This window comes from Schistocerca piceifrons, chromosome 5, assembly GCF_021461385.2.
Source record: "Schistocerca piceifrons isolate TAMUIC-IGC-003096 chromosome 5, iqSchPice1.1, whole genome shotgun sequence".
Classification (NCBI taxonomy): Eukaryota; Metazoa; Arthropoda; class Insecta; order Orthoptera; family Acrididae; genus Schistocerca; species Schistocerca piceifrons.
Window position 1 is genome coordinate 155,807,274 of NC_060142.1, and position 27,945 is coordinate 155,835,218.

The window sequence follows — 27,945 nt, forward strand, 5'->3', positions numbered from 1 at the left end:
CTTTTCATTGATGTTATGGTTTTTCATAAAATTCTGCACATGCAAGTGGATACAGGATCTGCAGTAACCTTGTTAAACTCATAAACTTATATGGATTTGGACTACTCTCTGCTTCTTCCTGTGTCGCGGAAGTTAGTAAATTACAATGAACAGAGTATTCCTATTCTCAGCCAATTCTGTGCTCAAGTGACCTACAAGTCAGTAGACCGGTCACTTACATTTTTTGTTGTAGATAACACACATATGGAGAATCTTTTTGAATTAAATGCTTTTAAAGTTGTTTGGTTTTACCATTTCAGATGAAGTGATTTAGTGTCTGAACAAGTGCCATAAACACAGTTAGATGCATTACATTCCAAGTTTTTTCACTGTTCTCTCATTGATTTGGGAGTGCCAACAATTTTCAGGTGCACATTACTATAAAACCTTTTGCTCGGCCTCATTTCTTCTGGGCCCATCTGCCTCCAGTGGCACTTATGGAACAAGTCAAAGATGATTTAGATCACTTCAAGGAATCCGGCATTATTCGGCCTATTGTGTCAAGTGAAAGGTCTATCCCCTTATTTATAGTACTTCCGTAGTGATTTTAAAGTTTCAGTGAAGGCACAATCTACAGTGGATACATAACCAATAACGCACCTGGGTAAACTCTTTGTAAAGTTATCACATGTCAATATTTTTCAAAAGTTGACCTGTTCGATGCCTATTTACTACTCCCTTTAGATACAGAGTCACAACATATGTTAGTTGTCAATACCCCTTTTGGACTGTACCAATATTTGCGGTTGCCTTTTGGAGTCACCAGCATTCTCACTATTTGTCAACGCATTCTGAAACAACTTACAGCATCTGTGCTCGGTTGTGCAAATTATCTGGACGACATTCTAGATTCTGGTGGCTACACTGAGGAAAATTTGCAAAACCTCCATACTCTTTTTTTTCTGTCCTCCAAGTAGTTAGGTTTAAGTGCAATTTAGAAAAATGTCAATTTTTTCAATCTTCTATTATTTATCGTGGGTTTGAAGTTTGTTGGGAGGGTCTCAAACCCCTACATTGCTGTGTTTCTGCTATTGCATCACTTCCACCCCCTATGTCAGTCAAAGAACTTCAAGTTTTTCTAGGCAAAGTCGCATATTACCATAAATTTTTGTCGGGGCAGCAATAATGTGCAGCCGTTGCACACGTTGCTGTGCAAAGAGACTCAGTTCCACCCTCACGACCATGTTGCAGTTTGTGCACTGCTTAGTGACGTACTAACTAGGCCTCCACTTGGTCCTTGCAATGGACTCTTCACAGTACAGGTTGGGGGCAGTGCTGGCTCATAGATACCCCAATGGCTCCAGGTGGCAAACTGCTTATGCCTCAAAAATTAATGACTCCTCCTCAAACTAGGTACTCTCAGATAGAAAAGGAAGCTTTGGCTATTGTATATGTTGTGAAGAAATTCCATGTTTTTCTCTACGGTATCAAATTTCACCTGGTCACTGATCGCAAACCATTGTTTTACTTATCCAGTGCATCTGGGTCATTACCAGATAAAGCGGCACATCACATTCCATGTTGGGCTCTTTTTGTTTTGCGTCACAACTACGAGATTCATTTCCGCCCTACGAATCAACATGCAAATGCCGATGCTTTGACCCACTTGCCGGCCGGTCCGGACTCAAGAGCTGATCAGAACGAATTGCTTTATTTCCACATTGATGTCGCTGCATAGCAGACGGTTGTCACTAGAACATGGATAGCAAAGGCTGTAGCTTTGGATCCTGTTTTTCAGAAGGTTATAACATTTGTATAAGATGGTTGGCCAGATTTGCCACCTTCTCGTGCATCCTACCCCCTCCATAATTACTACATCTTTCAACATCGATTCTCGGTTGTGGATGGTGTTTTGCTTTATATGCGGATCAAATGGTCCCTCAAGTAGTGATCCCCTCAGTGCATTGCTCGGAGGTCCTCCATTTATTACATGCAGATCATTGGGGTGTATCGTGCACACAAGCATTGGCCCGTCAACACATTTTGGTCCGGCTTGGAGGTGGGATTACCTGTCTGGTTGCCTCCTGTTCACAGTGTGCTATGAACCAAGCAGTTCCCTGGGGTGGTTGTCTCCTTAGCCCACACCATTGCATACATGGGACAGTATACATGTGGATTCCACTGGCCCCTTTCTCAACACTTACTGGCTGTTGGCCTCTGACACATATTCTCATTTTTCATATGTCATTTGTTGTTTTTCCACATCCACAACTGCCACTGTCACAGCCTGTATGTTGCCAGTTCTTTATAGAACACTGCCTTAGGTTGGTTTCTCTCCTTGCACCGTTTCACACTGTTCAGCAAGAAGAGTCCAGTGGCACTACTCCATGGTCACTAGCTGCAGACACTGCTACACCTACTGTGTCCTCCATCTAGATATCAACCTGTGCAGCCGCCATGCCTCTACCAGCATGGTGTGGATGTCTAGGTGCACCATTTTGGATGTAGCCCTAAATGGAGTCCAGGTGCTGGGGACAGCATCTGTAACATCTGTACAGAAGCTCAAGGCACCATGATCAGCCCTTCACCTTCATGTGGATGGCCAGGTGTCCCCTGATGTCACACCATTACCTCCATGCCCATTCACATTGGGTGCCATGCCGATTCTCCACTGCTGTGTGGGCAAGGGTATCTGACCTCAGTGGCCAACCAGCAATTCCTCAACTGCTTCCAACACCATTGTCAATGACTATATCACCCATTCCTGAGCAACTGCTGATACCCGTATCATCAGCACTGCAAACACCATCACCAATGCCCATGCCTGAAGTCAACATGGAAACAGTCCCGATGTCACCAGTGTTGCCGTATGGTTTGACACGGGAAGGTGGGTGCAGGATGTGTCCGCATCCAAATCACATCCGGACAGAGCCCAGCAGACAACAAGGACAGCATGGACTTCTAAAGAATCCTTGATCTCCTTAAGAGAGGAGGAATGCAGTGACGCAAGCGCATACTTTCAAAAGGCTGCATGTGTGGCTACGTCATCAACAGAGGACACCTGAGAGGTACGTGTATGACCGCGTACGTGCGTGTGAGTGTGTGAGAGAGAGAGAGAGAGAGAGAGAGAGAGAGAGAGAGAGAGAGAGAGAGAGAGAGAGGTCACTGTCAGAGCCCACCACGGGCCCCAGTTCATTTAAGGCTAGCTGAGCTATGCTCGGACTCAGTTCTCTATGTGTATTGCTACATCTCTTGTCTACATGATTGGTTACTGCTGAATGTTACGTTATTACTGTGTTCAAGTTGTTACTGCTTCCATGGAATGAAGTTGTCTTCAGTCTACTGATCGTGCTGTTCTTACACCTAATTACAACAGGTTTTTGTCATACACGGGAAATCAGCATGATATGGTTTGCTAACGACATTGCAGTGGTCACCAAAAGTGAAATGGAATTTTGGAAGTCTTTTAATAAAATGGAATATGGGCTAGCTGATAGCTATAATATGCATTTGTACGTGGAATTCATGATTAAAGTAACACAGACAGTAAAGATTCCTCGAAATTAAAAGACAGTTTAGGCATCCATTCTAGTACGTACATGTACTCACCATCAACTTAGATCTATGCTGGAGACACTCTCTTATCATGACTATATTGAATGATGTCAATAACGCAGCAAAAAGTCGCACAAAATATGATTTGGTGCTTGGTGTGCAGAGAAAACTGTCAGGGCTGTGGATGCAGCACGCAGAATTAAGCACAACGACCAAGACACTTAAAACCAATATTCTTGTGGGCACAACTTTAAAGCTCACCAGTCTCGAACATGGAAAAATAAATAGTACGATTGTGCTCTGCAACAAAAGTACGGAAAAAACTGAATTAAAAATAAGTTAAATGTTCAGTGATTTATGTTCTCATTAACTTTAGTGAAAACAAACATGAATGTACAGGTAGCGGCAAAAACATTCTGCCTAATTTAAAGCTCAAATAAAAACAGAGGAACCAAAATAAAGAATCTGTTTTAACATGAATTATATCTACACAATGGGAATTTCATTTTTTAAACAATGTGTCACTCAAGTGATATCCTCCACTATAAATGCATTGTTGAATGTGATTTCAAAATTTCTGCAGTATTCGAATTAGCATTTCTTGAGGAATAAGAGTGATTTCTTCTTCTTGTATTGCACTTCTTAGGGCTAGCAAAGTCCACAGCCAATATCTGAACACCTCAGTATTAAGATGCCCCCACAGAAAAAAGTCTCAGAGTGTAAGTTCTTGTGATCGTGCTGACCTGGGACTGCTGCCACATGAAGAAATCAAGCAGCTGGGAAACATTTGTCCCAGGAGTTGAGAGAAGTCTGAGGTTTGTGAACAGTGGTTCCATCCTCCTGGAACCATACTTGCTCAATCTGCATTGCATTTAATCTCAGTGCAAAACAAGTGTTGATCATGAGACTGTATTGATGAGAGTTTACTGTCCAGTAACACCATCCTCTTCAAAAAGTAAGGAACAATTAATCTGAGTATTCTTATTGGCCACCATACAGTAATACAATCATTATGTAGTGGTTTTCCATAAAGTTCACAAGGTTTTGTCCACTCCAAAACAGGAAATTTTGATGATTAATGCATGCCAATAAGTAAAAATGAGCTTCATCACTGCAAAGGACCACAGCATCTTCAGGCAAGGCACAGTTTGAAAGATGTTTTAAAATGACAACACACAACTGCCACAATCACATACAAATAATTTTAAAACAATGACCATTTTGTATGCACGAAATTGCAAGTCCTGTTGCAAACCATGTCTGCACTTGCTTTAAAGTTTGATATTGACAAGCAAATTATTTTCTGTTCCGGAACTGCCCCAGAAGAGGGAATCTGGAAGCATTTCCAGAAGCAAACTTGCCAGCAACAATGGAATAACCATTTACCACACGTTTCCACAACGTAAGCACATTCTTCACCCATTCACAGCTTGGTTAGAATTAATTACAGATTACAGTTTGCACAAACTGAATGTCACTTCCATGTCCTCAAAGTCCAATTCAATCCTTGTTGTTGTTGTTGTTGTTGATATTGTTTCGATATCATTTTTGCAACCTATCACTATGGCAATGTATGTAAGCAAAACTTCCCATTGCACAGATATCATTCACGTTGACACCGTTTCTTCATTTTGATCCATCTGTTATTTTATTTGAAATTTACCACCAGGTGTAGAAATATGAAACCGGAATTTGGTTGCAATAATTACATGTCTGTTGTTTGAAACTGTTCTTTCGAAGCGAACCAGTCTTCGAGCCACTTTCGTACATTTTCATATGAAATGAAGTGTGTTTCAATGAGAGCGTGTCCCAGTGATGCAAATAGATGATATTTGGACCAAGCCAAGTCTCCAGAATAAGCCGCATGCCCTAGTGTTTCACAACTGAATACCTTGATCGGTTCCCTGACCCGTTTTGCTGTGCACGATGGGGCGTTATCATGGACCAATATGACTTTGTGTTGCCTTTTTCCATATTCCAGTCGTTTTTCACATAATGCTAGATTTAAATGGATCATTTGCTGTTGGTAGCAATCAGTGTTAATGGTTAAATGACACCCTTCTGATCCCAACAAACACAGAACATTGTCTTCTTTCCAAATGGGATTTGGTCTTGCAGTAGATGGTAATGGTTTGCCTGGATTCACTCATAATTTACGACACTTAGTATTCTTAAAATATAACCATTTTTCATCACCTGTCACTATTCGAAGGAGAAACAACTTTCTTTTGTATCTGGCAAGGAGCTTTCCACAAGTGGTCTTTCAGTTTGCTTGCTGTCTTTTATTCGGTTCATGTGGAACCCATTTTCCCACTTTCTGCACCTTTCCCTTAGCTTTCAACCAAAGAGAAACAACTTTTTGTATCACAGTCAATTGTCCCGCGAGTTTCTGTTGAGTCTGAGTATCATCTTCATCCAATAAGGCCTGCAATTCATTGTCTTCGAACTTCCTTGGTGGTTTCCCGTGCTCGTCATTTCTCACGCCAAAATCACCACTTTTGAATTTTTTGAACCACTCAAAACACTGTGTTTTCCCAAGAGTATGTTTGCCGAAAGCTTCTATAAGCATTTGATGGGATTCTGCAGCAGTTTTCTTCAAATGATAACAGAAAACCAGTGCTGCCTGCAGATAGTAGTTCGTAGGCACAAAACTCGACATGTTTATGGGTCTGAAACAGATACCGATGTATGAAACTTGGGTTACTGTTTGTTGACATTCGTCATCAATCATTACAGGAGGCAGATGGTGCTGTAGACGAGGTCTCACAGACCCTACATTGACGGCTAGCACTATCTATAGGGAAACTCGGGTTTCATACTTCTACACCTGGTAAATTAGGGAGGCCATTTTGCTGAACCCTTAGATTAGCTTCTAGCTTGTACACAAACGACACTTGTAAGATATTATAAAACTAACCGACATCTTATTCTATAAAATAAATATGTTTATGTGTAAGGCCAAACAAATGGGCAAAGGTAGTATTAAGTTTAGCCCATGACTGAGTACATCAAGAAAACAAAAAATCTTATCAAATTGTAGAGATAAAGGCAATTATTTGGTCGTGGGGCATCGTATGGGGTTCTTACAGCAAACAATTAAGTCCAATGAGAGAACAACAATAAAGAAATAATAAGACACTACTGGATTAATAAAAAGTTGAAATAAACGGAATGACATTTGTTAGAAACACAAACATAAGATTGCAAGTACTTTTTGCAAGATAAATGTTAAACTCTTTGTTTGTGGGCCTATACACTACCCATACCTTCATTAAGTTTATTTTTACTTATATATTTATCTGGGGACAATTGGCTTGTATGGGCAGCATCAAAAGCGTCCATCACTTACAAAGACATACATACACATAAAATCTGCAAATAGTTTAAAACCACAAAAATGTTGTTGTGGTCTTCAGTCCAGAGATTGGTTTGATGCAGCTCTCCAAGCTACTCTATCCTGTGCAAGCTTCTTCATCTCCCAGTACCTACTGCAACCTACATCCTTCTGAATCTGTTTAGTGTATTCATCTCTTGGTCTCCCTCTACGATTTTTACCCTCCACGCAGCCATCCAATACTAAATTGGTGATCCCTTGATGCCTCAGAATATGTCCTACCAACCGATCCCTTCTTCTTGTGAAGTTGTGCCACAAATTTCTCTTCTCCCCAATTTTATTCAGTAACTCCTCATTAGTTATGTGATCTGCCCATCTAATCTTCAGCATTCTTTTGTAGCACCACATTTTGAAAGCTTCTATTCTCTTCCTGTCTAAACTATTTATCGTCCACATTTCACTTCCATACATGGCTACACTCCATACAAATACTTTCGGAAACTACTTCCTGACACTTAAATCTATACTTGATGTTCACAAATTTCTCTTCTTCAGAAACACTTTCCTTGCCATTGCCAGTCTACATTTTATATCCTCCCTATTTCGACCATTATGAGTTATTTTGCTCCCCAAATAGCAAAACTCAATTACTACTTTAAGCGTCTCATTTCCTAATCTAATTCCTTCAGCATCACCCGACTTAATTCGACTACATTCCATATCCTCATTTTGCTTTTGTTGATGTTCATCTTATATCCTCCTTTCAAGACACTGTCCATTCTGCTCAGATGCTCTTCCAGGTTCTTTGCTGTCTCTGACAGAATTACAATGTCATCAGAAAACCTCAAGGTTTTTATTTCTGCTCTATGGATTGTTTCCTTTACTGCTAGCTCAATTTACAGATTGAATAACATTGGGGATAGGCTACAACCCTGTCACACTCCCTTCCCAACCACTGCTTCCCTTTCATGCCCCTCGACTCTTATAACTGCCATCTGGTTTCTGTACAAATTGTAAAGAGACTTTCGCTCCCTGTATTTTACCCCTGCCACCTTTAGAATTTGAAAGAGAGTATTCCAGTCAACATTGTCAAAAGCTTTCTCTAAGTCTACAAATGCTATAAACGAAGGTTTGCCTTTCCTTAATCTATTTTCTAAGATAAGTCGTGGGGTCAGTATTCCCTCACGTGTTCCAACATTTCTACGGAATCCAAACTGATCTTCCCCGAGGTTGGCTTCTATCAGTTTTTCCATTCATCTGTAAAGAATGTGTGTTAGTATTTTGTAGCCGTGACTTATTAAACTGATAGTTCAGCAATTTTCATTTCTGTCAACACCTGCTTTCTTTAGGATTGGAATTATTATATTCTTCTTGAAGTCTGAGGGTATTTCGCCTGTCTCATACATCTTGCTCACCAGATGGTAGAGTTTTGTCTGGGCTGGCTCTCCCAAGGCTATCAGTAGTTCTAATGGAATGTTGTCTACTCCCGGGGCCTTGTTTCGACTTGACCACAAAAATACATAAAAATAATTTTAGCCTTTTTGTATAGTTTATGCCACTAATCTATTGTACAGTAGTTCAGGATCACAATAGTTAATTGTCTCTGAACATTTGTCTAAAAACAGCATGTCATTTGAATTAATCCTCAGTGATACAATATGTCTAAGATAAAATAACATGCAATTTTGCCTACTTCCCATTTCAAACTCCAGTATTCCTGCAAAAAGTAATGTTCATATGTTGATAACAAAACGGCATTCCAGTGAGGGTGTGTCTAATTCTAAGCATAGTCAAATGTTTTCAGTTCAAAATCTAGAACCAGTTGCAAACCCTTTGCACAAAATTACTGCTAGCCTGAAGAAAAGGCCTGTGAGGGGTATTTTGCAACAGACCAATGTCAAACATACATCTTGCCATTATGTACTTCAGTCCTTACACCTGTAATGTTTGTGTTCCCTGTGTTTAGAAATTACTTATACCAGATAAAGAAAAGAGGATTGTGTATTGTGAGAGATTGCTTAAAAAGCTTGTGAGTGACAAACTTGAACTGTCACTTTATTTTATGATTGACAAAGTTTGGTTTCACCTTTCCAATCATCTGAATAGCTAGACTAATTGCTATTTGTCCACCAAAAACATTCTCATTGTGGTCAAAAATTCCTATTCAAGATTAAAAGATTGGAATCTGGCACATGGTTTCTGGTAATCGAATTATCATATTGAGGTTCTCTGGAAGTGCAACCAAAACAGATGTTTACCACCCAATTTTTTAGAACTTCTACTCTCAGTTAAAGGAAAATGAAATTAAATACTGTTTCTTCAAGCTATATGAAGTTACGTACAACATGCCTCACCTAAGTTGTCCGATATTCATGAACACTGTGCAGTAAAGTGCCGTACATACACACTATTTTAATTTACACAATACAGTAAACACATATTAGAAAATTTGGCAAGAAAACATTAGGTTTAAACAATTATAACAATTTAAAAAAAGCTGCCAAACTTACTAAAATACAGCGGACATTTCATCCCTACTTTTTATATGACAAAAACTCATTGTTTTTTGGTGAAAGAAGACAGTCTGTTCCCAGAATGAGATTTTCACTCTGCAGCGGAGTGTGCACTGATATGAAACTTCCTGGCAGATTAAAACTGCGTGCCCGACCGAGACTCGAACTCGATACCTTTGCCTTTCGCGGGCAAGTGCTCTACCATCTGAGCTACCAAAGCACGACTCACGCCCGGTCCTCACAGCAATACTTCTTCCAGTATCTCGTCTCCTACCTTCCAAACTTTACAGAAGCTCTCCCGCGAACCTTGCAGAACTAGCACTCCTGAAAGAAAGGATACTGCGGAGACATGGCTTAGCCACAGCCTGGGAGATGTTTCCAGAATGAGATTTTCACTCTGCAGCGGAGTGTGCGCTGATATGAAACTTCCTGGCAGATTAAAACAGCAAGGTTCGCAGGAGAGCTTCTGTAAAGTTTGGAAGGTAGGAGACGAGATACTGGCAGAAGTAAAGCTGTGAGGACCGGGCGTGAGTCATGCTTCGGTAGCTCAGATGGTAGAGCACTTGCCCGCGAAAGGCAAAGGTCCCGAGTTCGAGTCTCGGTCGGGCACACAGTTTTAATCTGCCAGGAAATTTCAAGACAGTCTGTTATATGACGCATAGTTGCACCATTGTCTCATAAACATGAAATCAGCAGGTGTAGTAATGGGCTGTTGCTCCAAATAATGCAGCGCGAGGTCAGGGGCTTCTGCTGTGTTACTGTGTAGCACCAGCTCTCCTTTGTTGCTTTCAGGCTCACTGTCACTTCCGTCACAGCAGTCCACTTCTTCCTGGTCTCGAGTCACAGCAGCAACTAAATCAGCGTCAGTAAGGTTCTCCACACATGTCCCATCCACTCCTCTACGTCTCCTTCACTAGCTTCTTCACATCCAGGAATTGTCTGTATCATTTGTAGTAGATTTTCCTCTTCATTTTCAACTAGGCTGTCCTGAAATTCAAGAGATGTCCACAATTTTCTCCATGATTTTCTCAGAGTATTTTCTGAAATATTCTACCATGCCTCAGTGGCCCAATAAACAACATCCTTCAATTGGTCTTTTTTATTCTGTCCACTAAAGGAATGCTATCATCTTAGATCAGCATTCTTAAAAATTGTTTTGCGTAAAACAGTTTTAACGTTTGCAGTACGCCCTGGTCCATCGGCTGTAGAAGTGGTGTAACATTCAGAGGCAAAAACTTCAACACAATTCCTCCATCACATAATTCCTCAGTGCTGGGGTGATATGGCGCATTATCAATCAAAAAGATTGCACAGGTAGACAAATGATTTTCCTTAGAAAACCGTCTAACAGTGGGAATAAATTGGCGATGAAACCATTCTTTGAACAGCTTACCATCCGTCCATGCTTCTTTCTGGTTGCGATAACACATGGGCAGAGACTTCATATGTTGCAGTTTTTAAAAGCTCTGGGCCTAGCAGATTTGCCAATCAGCATTAAAGGCAGCTTATGAGTACCATCAGCGTTGCTGCACGCTAATACAGTCACATGACCTTTGCACATTTTAAAACCAGGAGCATGGTCGTCTGCTTTTCATGCCAGGTTTTTTGTTGGCAATGCTCTAAAATTAAAGCCAGCCTCATCATCATTACAAATTTGTTGGGGAGAGTACTTTCCCTCTCTTATCATTTTTTCAAACTCACCCAAGTATTCCTTCGCTGCATCACAGTCAGAAGAAAGCTTCCCTCCAACAACTGTTAGCCGATGGATTACATGAGGGTTTTTGAATCTGTCCAACCAACCCGTACTTGGACTAGAAGACTCATCACCATTCATTAACTTGTTCAGGTAAATAGTATTCTCCTGAGCCAGTGCTCCACTCAAAGGAGTTCCCCTTTCTCTTTCCTGTGTAAACCAAAGGAAAAGAGCTTCATCCACTTTATTGTACTGGGACTGTTTCAAAGTCTGTTGAATTTTGAGTGTTTTTCCCGAAGACGTTGCACAGGACTGTTCAAGCTTCACACGGTTCTTCTTCCAATCACAAATGGTTTCTTTACCAACATCCAGTTCTGTTGCCAGTTTAAATACATTCTCACCATTGTCTATCTGCTTCAAAGCATTCAGTTTTTCTTTGAGAGTTAACACTGTATATTTCGGTTTACTCATGATGAAAATACGCACACCACTACACCTGAACAGAATACAACTGTTACACGTACCAACGATCGGTAACTAACATAACCAAGCGCTTTGGGAGTCAACTGGCAGTGCACTGACCTCAGACACTACAAAGGTCTCAACAATGCACAACAACAGGGGCAAGGAGTGAGAGTGAGCCATTGTTTCCACACTTGTTCCCATTTCTTACCATGGTGTACCTACGTATCTGCTTGGTATATTTCATTCTAGAAACTCGTCACCATAATTCCAGCTAATCCAAACAAATCGGTAAACTGACCAAGGTCCGATCCCAATTAGTTCGGATTAACGGGACTCTACTGCATATGATAACAACACTAAACCAGTAGACTGACTGTAGAAAAACATACACCAGACTACTGGGACAACTGAATGAGTTTAAATGTGATTTCACAAGCACAAAAAATGTCTAGAGGAACAGAATGACCATTTTCGACCTATGTCGTGATTTTTAATTGGTGCAATTTTTTATCTTTTCTGATGTTAAATAAAATGGTCCATTTATATGATTGGACGTGTGTATTATTGATGTGGGGCCACTTTTTTCTTCAATACACTGTATAATTCTCAATCAAACATTGAGCAGGTGTGCCATTTTTTTGTAACACAAGCAGGCACACGGTGCACTTCGCACACATGAAAAGAATAGCTACATTTGTGTTACCAACATTAATGATCAAAATCATAGTTTAATTAATGAATGGTAAAATAAACTTACATTATATGAGCTGAATCATTGTTTACTTGGACAACAATAAAGTAAACCACATACAAGTGTTACCCCGCAGAAACGACATACTTTAAGATTAAACAGCTAAACTGCATCAGATTGCAGCCAACTTTTTATCTTGTATACAACTGCCTCATTAAGGGATTGTGCCACTAGCTTACAATCTGGATCATTTTCTTGTACAGATTGTATATTTTTCAGCACCTAGTTTTTTGTTTATTTTACAGGGATTGGAACTTTAATAGTGGCAACTATTTATTTACAGCTCATAAAAAATAAATGTCTGTTTCTAAGTTGTACTGACATTCAAAATAGTCACCAGCATTGAATATAACCCGTTGCCAGTGATGTGGAAGTCGTAGGATACTATTAGCAGTGCCAGTTGTGTTGACAGTTCGAGCGATGTGGTCTACTGACTGACGAATTTGTAGCAGTTCTGAAGCGAATGCCATGAAGTGTTCCCTTCACTTTCGAAATCGAGTTGAACTCACGAGGGCTTAAGTCAGGGGAGTGCAGTAGGTGGTACAGCACCTAGGAGCTCCATCATTCAAACAAATCAGTAACAGCTTGCACTCAACATGCTTGAGCATTGTCCTGCAAAATGATGGTCAGGTCCTGCAGAAAGTGTCATCATTTCTGTCTCTAAGCTGGCCGTAGGTTGTGTTCCAAAAATGAACAGCATAGAGACAGAAGTGATGACACTTTCTGCAGGACCCGACCATCATTTTGCAGGACAACGTTCAAGCACGTACTGTGCAAGCTGATACTGATTTGTTTGACTGATGGAGCTGCTAAGTGCTATACCACCTACTGCACTCCCCTGACTTAAAATCTCGTGAGTTCAACTCAATTTCTAAACTGAAGGAAATACTTTACGGCATTCACTTCAGTACTGCTACAAATTTGTCAGGCAATAGACCACACTGCTCAAAATGTATCCTACAACTTCCACACTGCTGGCAACAGGTGACTACTTTGAAGGTCTGTAAAACTTTGAAACACATATCTATTTTGTATGAGCTGTAAATGAGTAGTTGCCACTATGAAAGTTCCAACCTTCGTATATTACTGCTGCTTCCTTGGCTGTGTGACAGCACAACCTGCCACTGTGTTAGCTGAAGCAATAATGAAGGTATAGTATGGGCTTTCAACTGTAATGCAACAATGGAACAGTACAGGACAATATTATTTGTGGTTAGCGCACTTTATACATAGACACAACCACTTGAGGGTTAATAGGTTTTTGTGGCTTCCCTGAAGACAGGAGATCCAATTTTGTTTTTGAAGTCTACTGTATAATTTTATTCCAATATAAACAATATTAATAAGTTTTTTATTTGTTTTTTTTCTATTTGTATTTTCTCATGTATGCTGAATATAATACTGCTGGTTTGATAACAGTATTGGAAAGGCTATAAGGGAAAGAATACAAGCAGGAAACAGAGCTTACTTTGCAAATATGAAACTTTTCAAAAATAGCCTTGTTGCAAGAAAAACTAAACTGCTAATATATAATTCCCTATTCTGTCAATGTCCAATGTCAATGACCCTATACGGGTCAGAGGTATGGACGTTGACAGAACACAATAAAAATGCACTAAGAACCTTGAGCAGAAAATACTATGCACAATCTATGGGCCAATAAGGGAGGAAGAAGGCTGAAGAATACGCTACAATGCCAAATTACAAGAGTTAATACAAGGCAGGGACATAGTAAAATTTGTGAAATCACACCATGCTGAAATCTTGTCTAGATCATTGTTCACTCCACTTTGATCTTCTGATGACTTACTAAATGGTAAACCACAGCATCATCTATAAGCAGTCTAAGATGGCTACTCAAATAATTTATCGTTATGCAGATTAAGAACAGCAAAAGGTATGTAACACCTCCTTGGTGAACCCAGACATCACTTAAGTTTCACTTGATTTCCCGTCGATCACTACAAACAAGTGACATCCCCGACAAGAAATCATGAATCAGGTCATACAACTAAGATGATACTGCATAGGCATGCAATTTAATTAAAAGTTGCTTGTGAGGAACATTTTCAAAAGCCTTCTGGAAATCTAAAAACATAAAATCAACTTGACATCTCTGGTTGATGGCACTGATTACATGCTAGAACCTAACTGGTATATAATTTGGACCAGGTGACCTGCCTTTAAGGGACTTAAATTGCTTCTATATATACACTGCTTTGGTACACCAAGGGTCTCTACTTCCCAATTACTCAGCATGGCAACTGTTCTTGATTTCAGTTCTCAAATACTCACTGCATCTTCTCTGGTGAAGGAATTTCATAAAACTATATTTAGTGACTTCCCTTTAGATGTGCAATCATTGTTAACATTACCACTACTGCCATGCAGTAAAAGTATTGTGTCTTGCCACTGGTATACTTTACATTAAGCCAGAATCTCTTTGGATTTTTTGTCAGATATCAAGACATTGTTGCAGAAACTACTAAAACTGTCTTGTATTGAAGTCTATACTATGTTTCAAACACCTGAAAGCCACTGCCAGTCTTTGAGCTCTGGCATTCTTTTAAGTTTCACACAATGGAAAATCCAGGATGGAATGTAATAATATTATGAGAAGGAAACTTGCTGCTCAACATATAGTGGAGATGCTGTCACAGATAGGCACAACAAAAAGTTTTTCACACTTAAAGCTTTCGGCCTATGCCCTTTATAAACAACACACACACACACACACACACACACACACACACACACACACACACACACACAAATGCAACTCACACACATGGCAACTGAAACCACACTGTGAGCAGCAGTGCCAGTGCATGATGGGAGTGGTGACTGGGTTGGGGAAAGGAGGAGGATGGGGCAGGGAGGGGGAGGGATCGTATGGTGGGGATGGCGGACAGTGTGGTTTCAGTTGCCAGAGACTGCAGATGTGTGTGTGAGTTGCGTTTGCGTGAGTTTGTGTGTGTGTGCGCATACGTATGTCTATTGTCGACAAAGGCCATTGGCCGAAAGCTTTCAAGTGTGAAAATCTATTTGCTGTGCCTATCTGTGACTCAGCATCTCCATTATATGCTGAGTAGCAACATTCCTTCTCATAATATTCTTTTAAACTTGGCATGCTTTTTTCACTGCTTGTGCAACAGTGTCCTGACGTGTTTTGTTATCATGGGGGATTGTTCCATGTTGTGTTAAGCCTCTCAAATGCCATCAATACTACTTAATTGAATTTAAGCCATGATTGGTTGATACATGGTTAGTAAGGAATAAATGAAGACTGCCTCTTAGGAAGACATCAAACGGATTCTTATGTGCTTTTTTAAATACATATCTTTTGCACTTTATTTTTGGAGGATTTGAATGTTATGCTATTCAACCTTGCTACAACAACCTTATAGTCGCTACGTCCTGTATCTGTCATGACACACTCTTATTATAACAGGATTATTTGTCAGTAAAAGGTTTAGTACGTTATTGCAGCCATTTACACTTCATACGAACTCCTGCAGTTATCGCTTAAAATAATTTTCAGATTTTACATACGCCTACCACCAATTTTAAAAATGTATTTTAGTCAACATATTGAGGGTGAATTTAAGTCAGAACCATCAACAACTGTATGAGTAGAGTACCTATTTGAAACGAAATTCAGATTTGCCTTGAATGTCTCAGAATCTATGTCATCTGAGCTAAACAGTTGTTTACAGAAACCAGTTACTTCTTTGTTTATTTAACTATTTCAATCTCATAACCACAGAGAATTTCTGGAAGGTCAAACAAACATCACAAACATTTGTTAGGAATGGCCCTACTGAATGTGGTAGGCCTTTGCTTTCCTCCAGCCTTTGAACTGACTCACCTAGTCAGTTGTATGGAGACCTACAGTGTAATGCAGTCCAAAACCATGGTGCAGCTAGGTTGGTTGGTTGGTTTGTGGGATTAAAGGGACCAGACTGCGACGGTCATCGGTCCCTTTTTCAAAAAAAAAAAAAAAAACAACACCAAAAGAGAATAAAAGCGAACAACAGGAAAGACGTCAGATGACACAGGACAAGAAATACTCCGACAGAGATCAGACAAAACAAATTAAAATCACACAGAGTGTGACGGTGGTTGGCCGACCATAGAAACAAAAAAGGAAAAGCCAACCACCGGGAAACACATTAAAAACGCAGACTAAAATCGTAGGCCAAAGGCCAGAATCAACACAAAAGGACATAACAAACACTCAGATGAGATGATAAAAACCCCCTGCCCGAATAAAACGTAAAACTAAGCCAGCCATAGCAGGGTCATCAGATAAAAGGGCAGGAAGCATATCAGGCAGCGCAAAGGTCTGCCCGAGCACAGCTAAAAGCGGACACTCCAATAAAATGCGGACCACAGATAAAACGGAGCCGCAGCGACACAGAGGTGGGTCCTCACTGCTCAATAAGTGGCCGTGCGTCAGCAGAGTGTGCCCAATGCGCAGTCGGCAGAGGACGACAGACTCCTTGCGAGAGACGCGCAAGGAGGAGTGCCACACAGTCGTTGTCTCCTTGACGGCACAAAGTTTGTTATGGGTGGCCAGACCGCGCCATTCAGCGTCCCAAAGCGAGGAAATGTGTCGGTGGAGGACTGCCCTCAAATCAGTCTCCGGGAGGCCAATGTCCAGAGATGGTGTACTGGTGGCCTCTTTCGCCAGGCCAATAAATTTTGGCGCCTGAACCGCAATGGAGGGACACCTGCCTCCGCAAGTATGCTGTCCACTGGGCTGGTCCGGAAAGCACCAGTGGCAAGGCGTATGCCGCTGTGTAGGATTGGGTCCATTACCCGCAGCGCAGATGGGGATGCTGAGCCATAAGCCAGGCTCCCATAATCCAGACGAGACTGGATTAACGCCTGGTAGAGCCGTAACAGGGTAGATCGGTCGGCGCCCCAGCGGGTGTGGCTCAAGCATCTCAGAGCATTTAGATGCCGCCAACACGCCTGTTTAAGCTGCCGAATATGAGGCAGCCAAGTCAGCCGGGCATCAAAAACTACACCCAAAAACCTGTGGGTCTCCACCACAGCAAGGAGTTCGTCGGCAAGATAAAACCGCAGCTCAGGATGGACTGTTCGGCGCCGGCAGAAATGCATAATGCGGGTCTTGGCAGCCGAAAACTGAAAACCATGCGCTACAGCCCAAGACTGCGCCTTGCGGATAGCGCCCTGTAACTGACGTTCAACAGCTGCAATGCCAGTAGAGCTGTAGTAAAGGCAGAAGTCGTCAGCATACAGGGAAGCGGAGACAGAATTTCCCACCGCTGCAGTGAGCCCATTTATTGCGATTAAGAACAGGCAGACACTGAAGACAGATCCCTGTGGTACCCCGTTCTCCTGGACTCGGGAGGAACTATGAGAGGCCGCGACTTGCACGCGGAAGGTACGATACGACAGAAAATTTCGGATAAAGATCGGCAGAGGGCCCCGAAGACCCCATCCATGAAGCGTAGAAAGTATGTGATGACGCCATGTCATATCGTACGCCTTCCGCATGTCGAAAAAGACAGCGACCAGGTGCTGACGGCGGGCAAAGGCAGTACGGATGGCCGACTCCAGACTCACCAGATTGTCGGTGGTGGAGCGGCCTTTACGGAACACACCCTGAGACGGAGCCAGAAGGCCCCGAGACTCCAGTACCCAATTCAAGCGCCGGCTCACCATCCGTTCAAGAAGCTTGCAAAGAACGTTGGTGAGGCTAATGGGGCGGTAGCTGTCCACCTCCAAAGGGCTCTTGGCTGGTTTCAAAATGGGGATGACAATGCTTTCCCGCCATTGCGACGGAAACTCACCCTCAACCCAGAGACGGTTGTAAAGGTCGAGGAGGCGTCGCTTGCAGTCCACTGAAAGGCGTTTCAGCGTCTGACAGTGGATGCGATCTGGCCCAGGAGCGGTATCAGGGCAAGCGGCAAGGGCGCTATGAAATTCCCACTCACTGAATGGAGCATTGTAGGATTCAGAATGGTGGGTGCGAAATGAAAGGCTCTGACATTCCATCCGCCCTTTAATGGAGCGGAAGGTCAGTGGGTAATTGGAAGAAGCGGAACTAAGAGCAAAATGCTCTGCCAAGCTGTTGGCAATTTCGTCGGAGTCTGTACAGACCGCTCCATTCAGTGAGAGCCCAGACCTGCGATGGAGAGACATGGAGGCCAATGGTGGACACATACCGCTTCCAGCACTCCTGCTTGCTTTGGCGGATAAGGCGGCGGGCCCGCGCACGCAGCCATTTGAAGGTGATGAGGTGTTCAATGCAGGGATGTCGCTTGTGACGCTGGAGCGCCCGCCGGCGATCTTTAATCGCTGCAGCGATCTCAGGCAACCACCAAGGCACAGTACGCCGCCGAGGGGACCCAGAAGAATGGGGAATGGCAGATTCAGCGGCAGTAATGATACCGGTGGTGACCGATTGAACCACCGCATTAATGTCATCACCAGAGAGAGGCTCAATAGCGGCAGTGGAGGAAAACAAGTCCCAGTCAGCCTTATTCATAGCCCACCTGCAAGGGCGCAGGGAAGACTGACGCTGTGGTAGTGACAGAAAGATCGGAAAATGGTCACTACCACACAGGTCGTCATGCACTCTCCATTGGACAGACGGTAAGAGGCTAGGGCTGCAGATCGAAAGGTCGATGGCGGAGTACGTGCCATGCGCCACGCTAAAGTGTGTGGAGGAACCATCATTTAACAGTGAAAGATCGAGCTGTGCTAATATATGCTCAATGGTGGCGCCTCGACCTGTTGCCACTGACCCACTCCACAGAGGGTTATGGGCGTTGAAGTCGCCCAGTAACAAAAAAGGTGGCGGCAATCGGGCTATCAGAGCAGCCAGGACATGCTGCGCGACAGCACCATCCGGTGGAAGGTAAAGACTGCAGACGGTAACAGCCTGTGACGTCCACACCCGAACAGCGACAGCCTCTAAAGCTGTTTGTAGAGGTACAGACTCGCTGTGAAGAGAGTTAAGGACATACATGCAGACGCCACCAGACACCCTTTCATAAGCTGCCCGGTTCTTATAATAACCCCAACAGCCACGGAGGGCGGGGGTTCGCATTGCTGGAAACCAAGTTTCCTGAATAGCAATGCAAAAGAAAGGGTGAAGGCTGATAAGTTGTCGGAGCTCAGCTAGATGGTGGAAGAAACCGCTGCAGTTCCACTGGACGATGGTATTGTCCATGTCTGAGAGAGGCGTGACGGGACTTGGAAGGCAGATTACGCCGCTGGGTCACCTGCTGCCTCCAATTGAGCACTGGTGCTAGCGCTATCCATGGCGAGATCGAGGTCCTCAGCGGACGCCAGAATCTCCACCTCGTCCTCAGATGCAGAGCTGGAAGGTTGCGGTGGGGTGGCTGCCACCGCGAGTTCCTTGGGCTTAGAGCTCTTCTTGGATTTCTCACGCTGCTCCTTGGGTTTAACTGGCTGGGAGGGCTTCACCGATTCAGTCTCCGGGACTGAGGAGGATCGTGAAGCCTTACGACCAGCGGATTGTGGGCACTTACGCAACCGTTGGTCGTCACCCTTACCGCTGGTGGAAACCTGGGAAGGGAGGGACCCAAGGGACCCCTTGCGAGCGTGAGTAGCCGAAGAAGTTGGACACTTCTCCGGCTTAGAAGCGGGGACGGACGTCCCCGATGGGTGGGATGGTGTTGCTCCTGAGGTAGGTGGCGCAGAAGCAACCCGGTGGGTAGAGCCCCCCACTGGCAAGGGGGCAGGAGGAGTTGTACTACTCGTCGATCCGGCTGGAAGTCGAGAAACTGATGGGGCTAGCACAGGTGTTGTAGCAGCAGCGTAGGAAGATGTCATTCTCACAGGATGTAATCGGTCGTATTTCCTTTTGGCCTCAGTATAGGTCAGTCGGTCCAGGGTCTTATATTCCATGATTTTGAGCTCTTTCTGGAAGATTCTGCAGTCTGGCGAGCAAGGTGAATGGTGCTCCCCGCAGTTGACACAGATGGGAGGCGGGGCACATGGAGTATCGGGATGAGATGGGCATCCTCAATCTCGACATGTGAGGCTGGAAGTGCAGCGGGAAGACATATGGCCGACCTTCCAGCACTTGAAGCACCGCATCGGGGAAGGGATATAGGGCTTGACGTCACATCGGTAGACCATCACCTTGACCTTTTCCGGTAACATATCACCCTCGAAGGCCAAGATGAAGGCACCCGCAGCAATCTGATTTTCCTTCGGACCCCGATGAACGCACCGGACGAAATGTACACCTCGGTGCTCTAAGTTGGTGCACAGCTCGTCATCAGACTGCAAAAGAAGGTCCTTATGGTAAATAACTCCCTGGACCATATTTAAACTTTTATGAGGTGTGATCGTAACGGCAGCATCCCCCAACTTGTCACAAGCAAGTAACCGTCGTGACTGGGCAGAGGATGCCGTTTGTATCAGGAATGACCCAGAGCGCATTTTGGACAAGCCCTCGACCTCTCCAAACTTGTCCTCTAAATGCTCGACGAAGAACTGAGGCTTTGTGGAGAGAAAAGACTCCCCATCAGCTCTCGTACAAACTAAGAATCGGGGCGAATAACTGCTACTGCCATCCTGAGACTTGCGTTCCTCCCACGGTGTGGCCAGGGAGGGGAATGTTTTCGGATCGTACATCTGAGCGTTAAATTGAGCCCAAGAACGCTTAGAGACTGCTGGCGGCTGGCCACCAGCGAGAGACGATGTACCACGCTTCATTGCGGGTCATCCGCCCTGATGCCACCTACTCCGACCAAGGGCCCTCCCCACAGGCGCCACCCAGCCACAGCAAAGGCCACCTGGCAGGATGGCCATTGCCGGGAGTCCCGATGCCCCAGGGAGATGGGCATCTACTCCTTGGCATACGTGGGGAGTTAATGGCGCAGGCATCAGTAGAGCGATCCCTGTGTTGTCAGGCGACCCCACGACAACGGACTGGCTACTGTGCTGGATGTTAGGTAACATGTGGTCCATGGTCGCCGTCAGTGCAGAAAGAGGCACTGCACAGTGCAAGGTGTAATCTGCACGCAGGAACGTAGTCATGCCCAAGAGATGGAGAGCAGGCAGGACTGCAATGCAACGGCGAATAAGCTGGCGAAAGGTCTGATCGCAAGATGGACACAATGCACCAAGTAAGGCGCCCTTCCCCAATCAGCTCGCTCTTCGGAAAATTTTGAGAGATGGAGGTCAAACCCAACAGGGGACCATCACATAACGCCGAAACGTGTGAGACTCCTTTTAGTCGCCTCATACGACAGGCAGGAATACCGCGGGCCTATTCTAAACCCCGAACCCGCAGGGGGTGGTGCAGCTAGGTACCTCTCACATTGACGTATCATTGCCAGAGGTGAAAGAAGAGATAAATGGCAGAAAAATCTTAGGACTGAGTGGGGATTTAACACCAGACCTTTGAATTCATAATCTGGCACTTACTGAATGAGGCACAAGTAACGGGAACAACTGACTTAGTATGGAGTATCAATTACATTGCAATTACAGCAAAGTTTACAATCAGTTTTGATGTCAAGAAATTGTACTAAATCTCACAATCATACTACCATAAATCACAACAAAAAGCAGAAAAGACACACACGCCTTTGCCCCTACATGGTGCCAGCTGGACGCATAATGCCAGTACTACAGTTCGGCAGGTAGACTAGCTTGGGAGGGAGGGAGGGAGGGAATGGGAAAGAGGGAGGAAGAGGGAGGGAGGGAGGGAGGGAGGGAGAGAGGGAGAGAGGGAGAGAGGGAGAGAGAGAGAGAGAGAGGGAGGGAGGGAGGGAGGGAGGGAGAGAGAGAGAGAGAGAGAGAGAGAGAGAGAGAGAGAGAGAGAGAGAGAGAGAGAGGGAGGGAGGGAGAGAGAGAGAGAGAGGGAGGGAGGAAGAGGGGTTGGGGGAGGAAGAGGGGTTGGGGGAGGAAGAGGGGTTGGGGGAGGAAGAGGGGTTGGGGGAGGAAGAGGGGTTGGGGGAGGAAGAGGGGTTGGGGGAGGAAGAGGGGTTGGGGGAGGAAGAGGGGTTGGGGGAGGAAGAGGGGTTGGGGGAGGAAGAGGGGTTGGGGGAGGAAGAGGGGTTGGGGGAGGAAGAGGGGTTGGGGGAGGAAGAGGGGTTGGGGGAGGAAGAGGGGTTGGGGGAGGAAGAGGGGTTGGGGGAGGAAGAGGGGTTGGGGGAGGAAGAGGGGTTGGGGGAGGAAGAGGGGTTGGGGGAGGAAGAGGGGTTGGGGGAGGAAGAGGGGTTGGGGGAGGAAGAGGGGTTGGGGGAGGAAGAGGGGTTGGGGGAGGAAGAGGGGTTGGGGGAGGAAGAGGGGTTGGGGGAGGAAGAGGGGTTGGGGGAGGAAGAGGGGTTGGGGGAGGAAGAGGGGTTGGGGGAGGAAGAGGGGTTGGGGGAGGAAGAGGGGTTGGGGGAGGAAGAGGGGTTGGGGGAGGAAGAGGGGTTGGGGGAGGAAGAGGGGTTGGGGGAGGAAGAGGGGTTGGGGGAGGAAGAGGGGTTGGGGGAGGAAGAGGGGTTGGGGGAGGAAGAGGGGTTGGGGGAGGAAGAGGGGTTGGGGGAGGAAGAGGGGTTGGGGGAGGAAGAGGGGTTGGGGGAGGAAGAGGGGTTGGGGGAGGAAGAGGGGTTGGGGGTGATGGCTGGCGGTTCGGAGGAAGGTAGCCGGTTTGCCCACTAGGAATGTGAGAGGCACTCCTGTACATCACATGCTTCACACATGCACCCCCCACCTCTCCCTACTGCATTCCTAGCTTGCAAATAAACTGCCACTCTCTGAACCACTAGCTGCCCACCCTCTTCCTGCCTTGCACCTCTCTCTCCCTCTTACTCTCTTACTCATGCCACATGACACAACCCCCATCCCAACATAGTCCACCTGCTGAACAATGCAGCACTGGCATTGTGCATTTGGCAAGCGCCATGTAGGGGCACAGGTTTTGTGTGTGTGTGTGTGTGTGTGTGTGTGTGTGTGTGTCTAAGCTGCAGAGGACTATAATTTTTTATAGATTTTAACTTGGTGAAAATTTAAAAAAAAGCATTCCATCATGTCTTTTTTTGTTACACTCAAGTTTTCATTTCTATTTAGCATAAAATCCCTAATTAACTTAAAATTTAGAATTATTTTTTATTTAAAATGGCCTTAAAACTAAGATTTCTCATATTAATTCTATCAATTAAAGATGAATTTAGCAGTAAATGAAAGAAATTGATGGCTGAAGAGAGTAGTGTTAGGAGAAAGGTCGCATGATCATGCCAAAACTGGTTAAATTAGTTTATGAAAAACTACACTCTGCCCGAACAAATCATGAAGGCCCAAAGGCACTGACCGGTCACCATGCCATTCTCAGCCCACAGGCATCACTGGATGCAGATATGGAGGGCATGTGGGCAGCACACCGCTCTCCCGGCTGTATGTCAGTTTACGAGATCGGGGCTGCTACTTCTCAATCAAGTAGCTCCTCAGTTTGCCTCACAAGGGCTGAGTGCACCCTGCTTGCCAACAGCACCCAGCAGACCAGATGGTCACGCATCAAAGTCCTAGCCCAGCCTGACAGCACTTAACTTCGGTGATCTGACGGAAACTGGTGTTACCACTTCAGCAAGGCTGTTGGCTAAATTTTATTATAGTGGGTAATATTATTGGTGAGGCTGAGCGTGTTTCGACGTGTTATCTGTGGGCTAGGAATGAATATGAACAACCTGCTGTTAGATTAGATCATGTTTCAATAAGCTACATAAGTTCAGTATCTTGCTGACCATCTAAAATGACACTTAGTTTATATCCAGCAATCAAATGCTGATGTGCTTGTGTTTTTAGTTCTGGAATATGGCTCGCAGTGGCTTTTTAATTTCTCCTGGCTGCTTCTCTTATGTTTGTGATGAATACGTAGTGAAAAGTCGAACGAAGAAATGTAAGTGAGTTGTGAAGAAAGTATACTTCACTTATTTCAAATTAACACTTGGAGCTCGAGACAAAGCATTGGCTTGGCATAAGACTGTGCAAAAGATGCAATGATGATCTTCATTTGTAGTTTATGGGTAATAAAAACTCATTGATTTTTGGCATTCCTATGACATGGCATGAACACAAAAATCACGCAAGTGACTGCTACTTCTGTTTGGTAGATTTGAAATAATTTAATAGAAAAAATTAAAATAAATATCTTACACTCACCTTGACTCAGATATTCATCATATGTCACATGGCTCTGAAATACTAGTCCCACAGCCACCTTCTAATTTAGATGACATCCTGTGCGAGTCAGCAGACTCATACACATTAGCTTCCCAGGATGAATCTAGCTTGGATTTTCCTGTTGACGAGGGTCCTCAACTTTTTTCTCAGGGTGAGCTCAACGACCTAGTAGGAGACTTAGGTCTTTCAAAAGATGCAACGGAATTGCTGGGACAAAGACTAAAAACACAAAAACCTCCTGTCATCTGGGACCTCACGTTCTTGGTACAGGCATCGGGACAGAAAATTTTATCATTTTTTCCCCAAAGACGGAACTCTGACTTATTGTAATGATGTTCATGGGCTCATTAAGTGGTTTGAAATAGAATATGATGCACCACAATGGTGCATATTTACTGATTCTTTGAAAGGTAGTCTCAAAGCAGTCTTGTTGCAAAATGGAAATGTATTTGAATCTGTTCCTATGGGGTGCTCACTTCATATGCAAGAAGACTATTAATTGTGATTTGACTATGATTCTTGAGAAAATCAAGTATCAAGAGCATCAATGGATCATTTGTGGGGATTTCAAAATATTAACCATGTTGTTGGGTCAGTAGTGAGGTTATATGAAAGATCTTAACTTTCTTTGTTTATGGGACAATAGAGCCAGATAGCTGCGCTGGACAAAAACTGACTGGCCATAACAAGTCAGTTACACCCCTTGAAGAAAATAATTTATTACCACTTATTCAAATTGAATAAGGGCTTATAATGGAGTTTGTCAAATAATTTCAAACAGATGGGAATTGTTTTAGATATCTGTATTCTAAGCCCCAAAACTGTCTGAAGCCAGGTTAAAACAGGCAGTTTACATCGGCCCCACCATACGAAAATCTTTTACCTGATCCCCTCTTTTGGGAAACTATGGAACAACAGGAAAAATAAGTGTAGGGGTCTTCCAAGAATGTAGCGCACAAGTTTTTGGGGAATATTAAGGATTGTGCCCACAGAACCATTGCACAACATACACTGTCAGCATATGAAGCTCAAAGATGCAATATGAGTTTAAAAGTTCATTTCTTACACTCCCATACTGACTATTTTCCAGAAAACTTGCGAGCCTACAGTGAAGAACAGGGTGAAAGATTTCACCAGGATGTCTGTAATACTGAGTGACGTTACGTAGGGAGATGGGACATTAATGTGTTAGCTGACTACTGCTGATGCTCTATCGAGAAACCAGAGAAGGAGTTTGAAACATGTTTTGAGAAGCATTAAAGAGAAGAAAAAAAAAATTTCACAAGTAAAAAGAACAGACCTAAAACTGTGTATAAATCAGAAACAATTTTTTTAATTCATTGTAAGAAAATACAATATGTTTAGCTTGAAGTAATAACTACATCTTTTTATCAAAAATTTGTTGTCATACAGCAAAACACCTACACATGATGGGATGTTATGGAAGTCATTTTTAGGATCCGTAACTTTTAAAACATATAATTCAGCAAAAATATTCCATGCAGCTTTTTTTTCCAAAGCTTGCACAATTTGTCAAATATCCAAAAAACTATTCCTGTATACCTAACAGAGGTTAGAACCATTAGCATGAACAGCAGTGTCATCTGGAAAGAGTGCCAGATGAGTGCTTACGGTTAAGAGAAAATTAGTATATACAGTCCCATAAACACACCAGACAGATTTATGGGGCAATTCATACAATTACACAGTCCAACAAGGTCTCTCAGTGTGACTTGGAAGGATACATCCATTGGTGCCAGGTTGCATGGCAAAACACCCATGACAGATTTAAGGGATGCCACAAATCAACACGGCCTCACTTGTTGCAAACAGCCAATGTTTACAGCAAGTTCTCCAATGAGCATGTTGACAATTAAGTTATGTGGTTTTCTCCAGACTGTGATCTGGACTTCGTTGTTACCAACCATTAACATTTGGCTAGCATATGAACTTGTCTGTCTGTTTAATGCAGTAATCTCTTCACTTATTGTTCAACCAACAGTTGCGTTTTCAGTGAAAGAATCTGTGGCATATGGGTGCACTGGGAACATGGTTCATTTTCTAATGCTTCCCAATGAAACCTACAAACAGATTTTCCCATGCTAATGTGTGAGTTATTCAACAAGCTTCCAGCGTACGATAATGGCTAAGAGGTATCCCACCTTCAGACATATAGCTCTCACTCACCTTGCACTGGATAGATATGTACCCAGTAGAGCAGTTCATAACGGGAGGGAACCTCCATAGAAAACAATCACTGTAAAGAAACTTCTACAGAAACACAGATTACTGCATAATAGGTATAAAGCAAAGTGTAGGGTTATAGATATAGAGATGCTGAATGAAATACATTTGGTTGTCAAGAGAGCAATGCCTGAGGCCTTCAATGACTACCCTAGCAGAATACTGTCAAGTGATCTTTCACAGAACCCAAAGAAATTCTGGTCATATATAACAGCTGTTAGTGGCACCAAAGTTAGTGTCCAGCCCCTAATAAATGCGACAGGAACTGAAATTGAGGGTAGCAAAGCAAAAGTTGAAATGCTTAACTCCTTCAAATATTTCTTTACAAAGGAAAATCCAGGATAACTGCCCCAATTTAATCTTTATATCACTGAAAAGATGGATGAAATAAGTATTAGTGTCTGTGGTGTTGAGAAACAGCTGATATCATCAAAAGTTAACAAAGCTCCAGGGCCGATAAAATCCCTGTCAGATTCCACACTGAATTTGCAACTGACTTGGCCCCTCTTGTAACCGTCATCTACTGTAGATCCCTTTAACAAAAAACCATGGCAAGTTCTGGCAAAAAGGCACATGTCACACCCGTCTACAAGAAGGGCAGTAGAAGTGATCCAAAAAACTACCATCCAATATCCTTGACACCGATTTGTTGTGGAACCTTAGAGCATATTCTGAGCTCAAATACAATGAAGTATCTTCAACAGAATGAGCTCCTCAATGTCAATCTGCACGGATTTTGAAAACATCAATCTTGTGAAACCTATCTCGCACTTTTCTAATGACATACTGAAAGCTTTGGATCACGGCAGTGCATTTCTCTATTTCTGAAAAGCATTTGACTCAGTACCACACCTACAGTTATTGACAAAAGTACTACCATATGAGGTATCAAATTAAATTTGTGACTGGATTGAGGACTTTTTGGTAGGGAGGACACATCATCATATCTTGGATGGAGAATCATCATCAGATATAGAAGTAACTTGGTGTGTGCACCCCCTGAAAGTGTGTTGGGACCCCCTTCCTGTTCATATTGTATATCAGTGACCTTGCAGACAATATAAATACAGGCCTCTGGCTTTTTGCAGGTGATTCAGTTATCTATGATGAAGTACTGTCTGAAAGAAGGTGTATAAATATTCAGTCATGTCTTGATAAGATTTCAATGTGGTACAAAAGATTGGCAACTCGCTTTAAATAGTCATAAATATAAAACTGTGCACTTCAC

The 27,945-nt window shown here is 43.6% G+C and overlaps 1 protein-coding gene across 2 annotated transcripts in view; it reads right to left on the reverse strand.

The window, feature by feature from the left end:
- The window catches only part of LOC124798216 (GPI ethanolamine phosphate transferase 2), a 102,229-nt gene that overhangs the window by 25,966 nt on the left and 48,318 nt on the right, over positions 1-27,945 (reverse strand). For both annotated transcript variants that reach the window (XM_047261521.1, XM_047261523.1), the window contains one exon: positions 3,589-3,834. In XM_047261521.1, the coding sequence (XP_047117477.1) occupies positions 3,589-3,834 (246 nt within the window). The remainder of the gene's footprint in view (positions 1-3,588; positions 3,835-27,945) is intronic.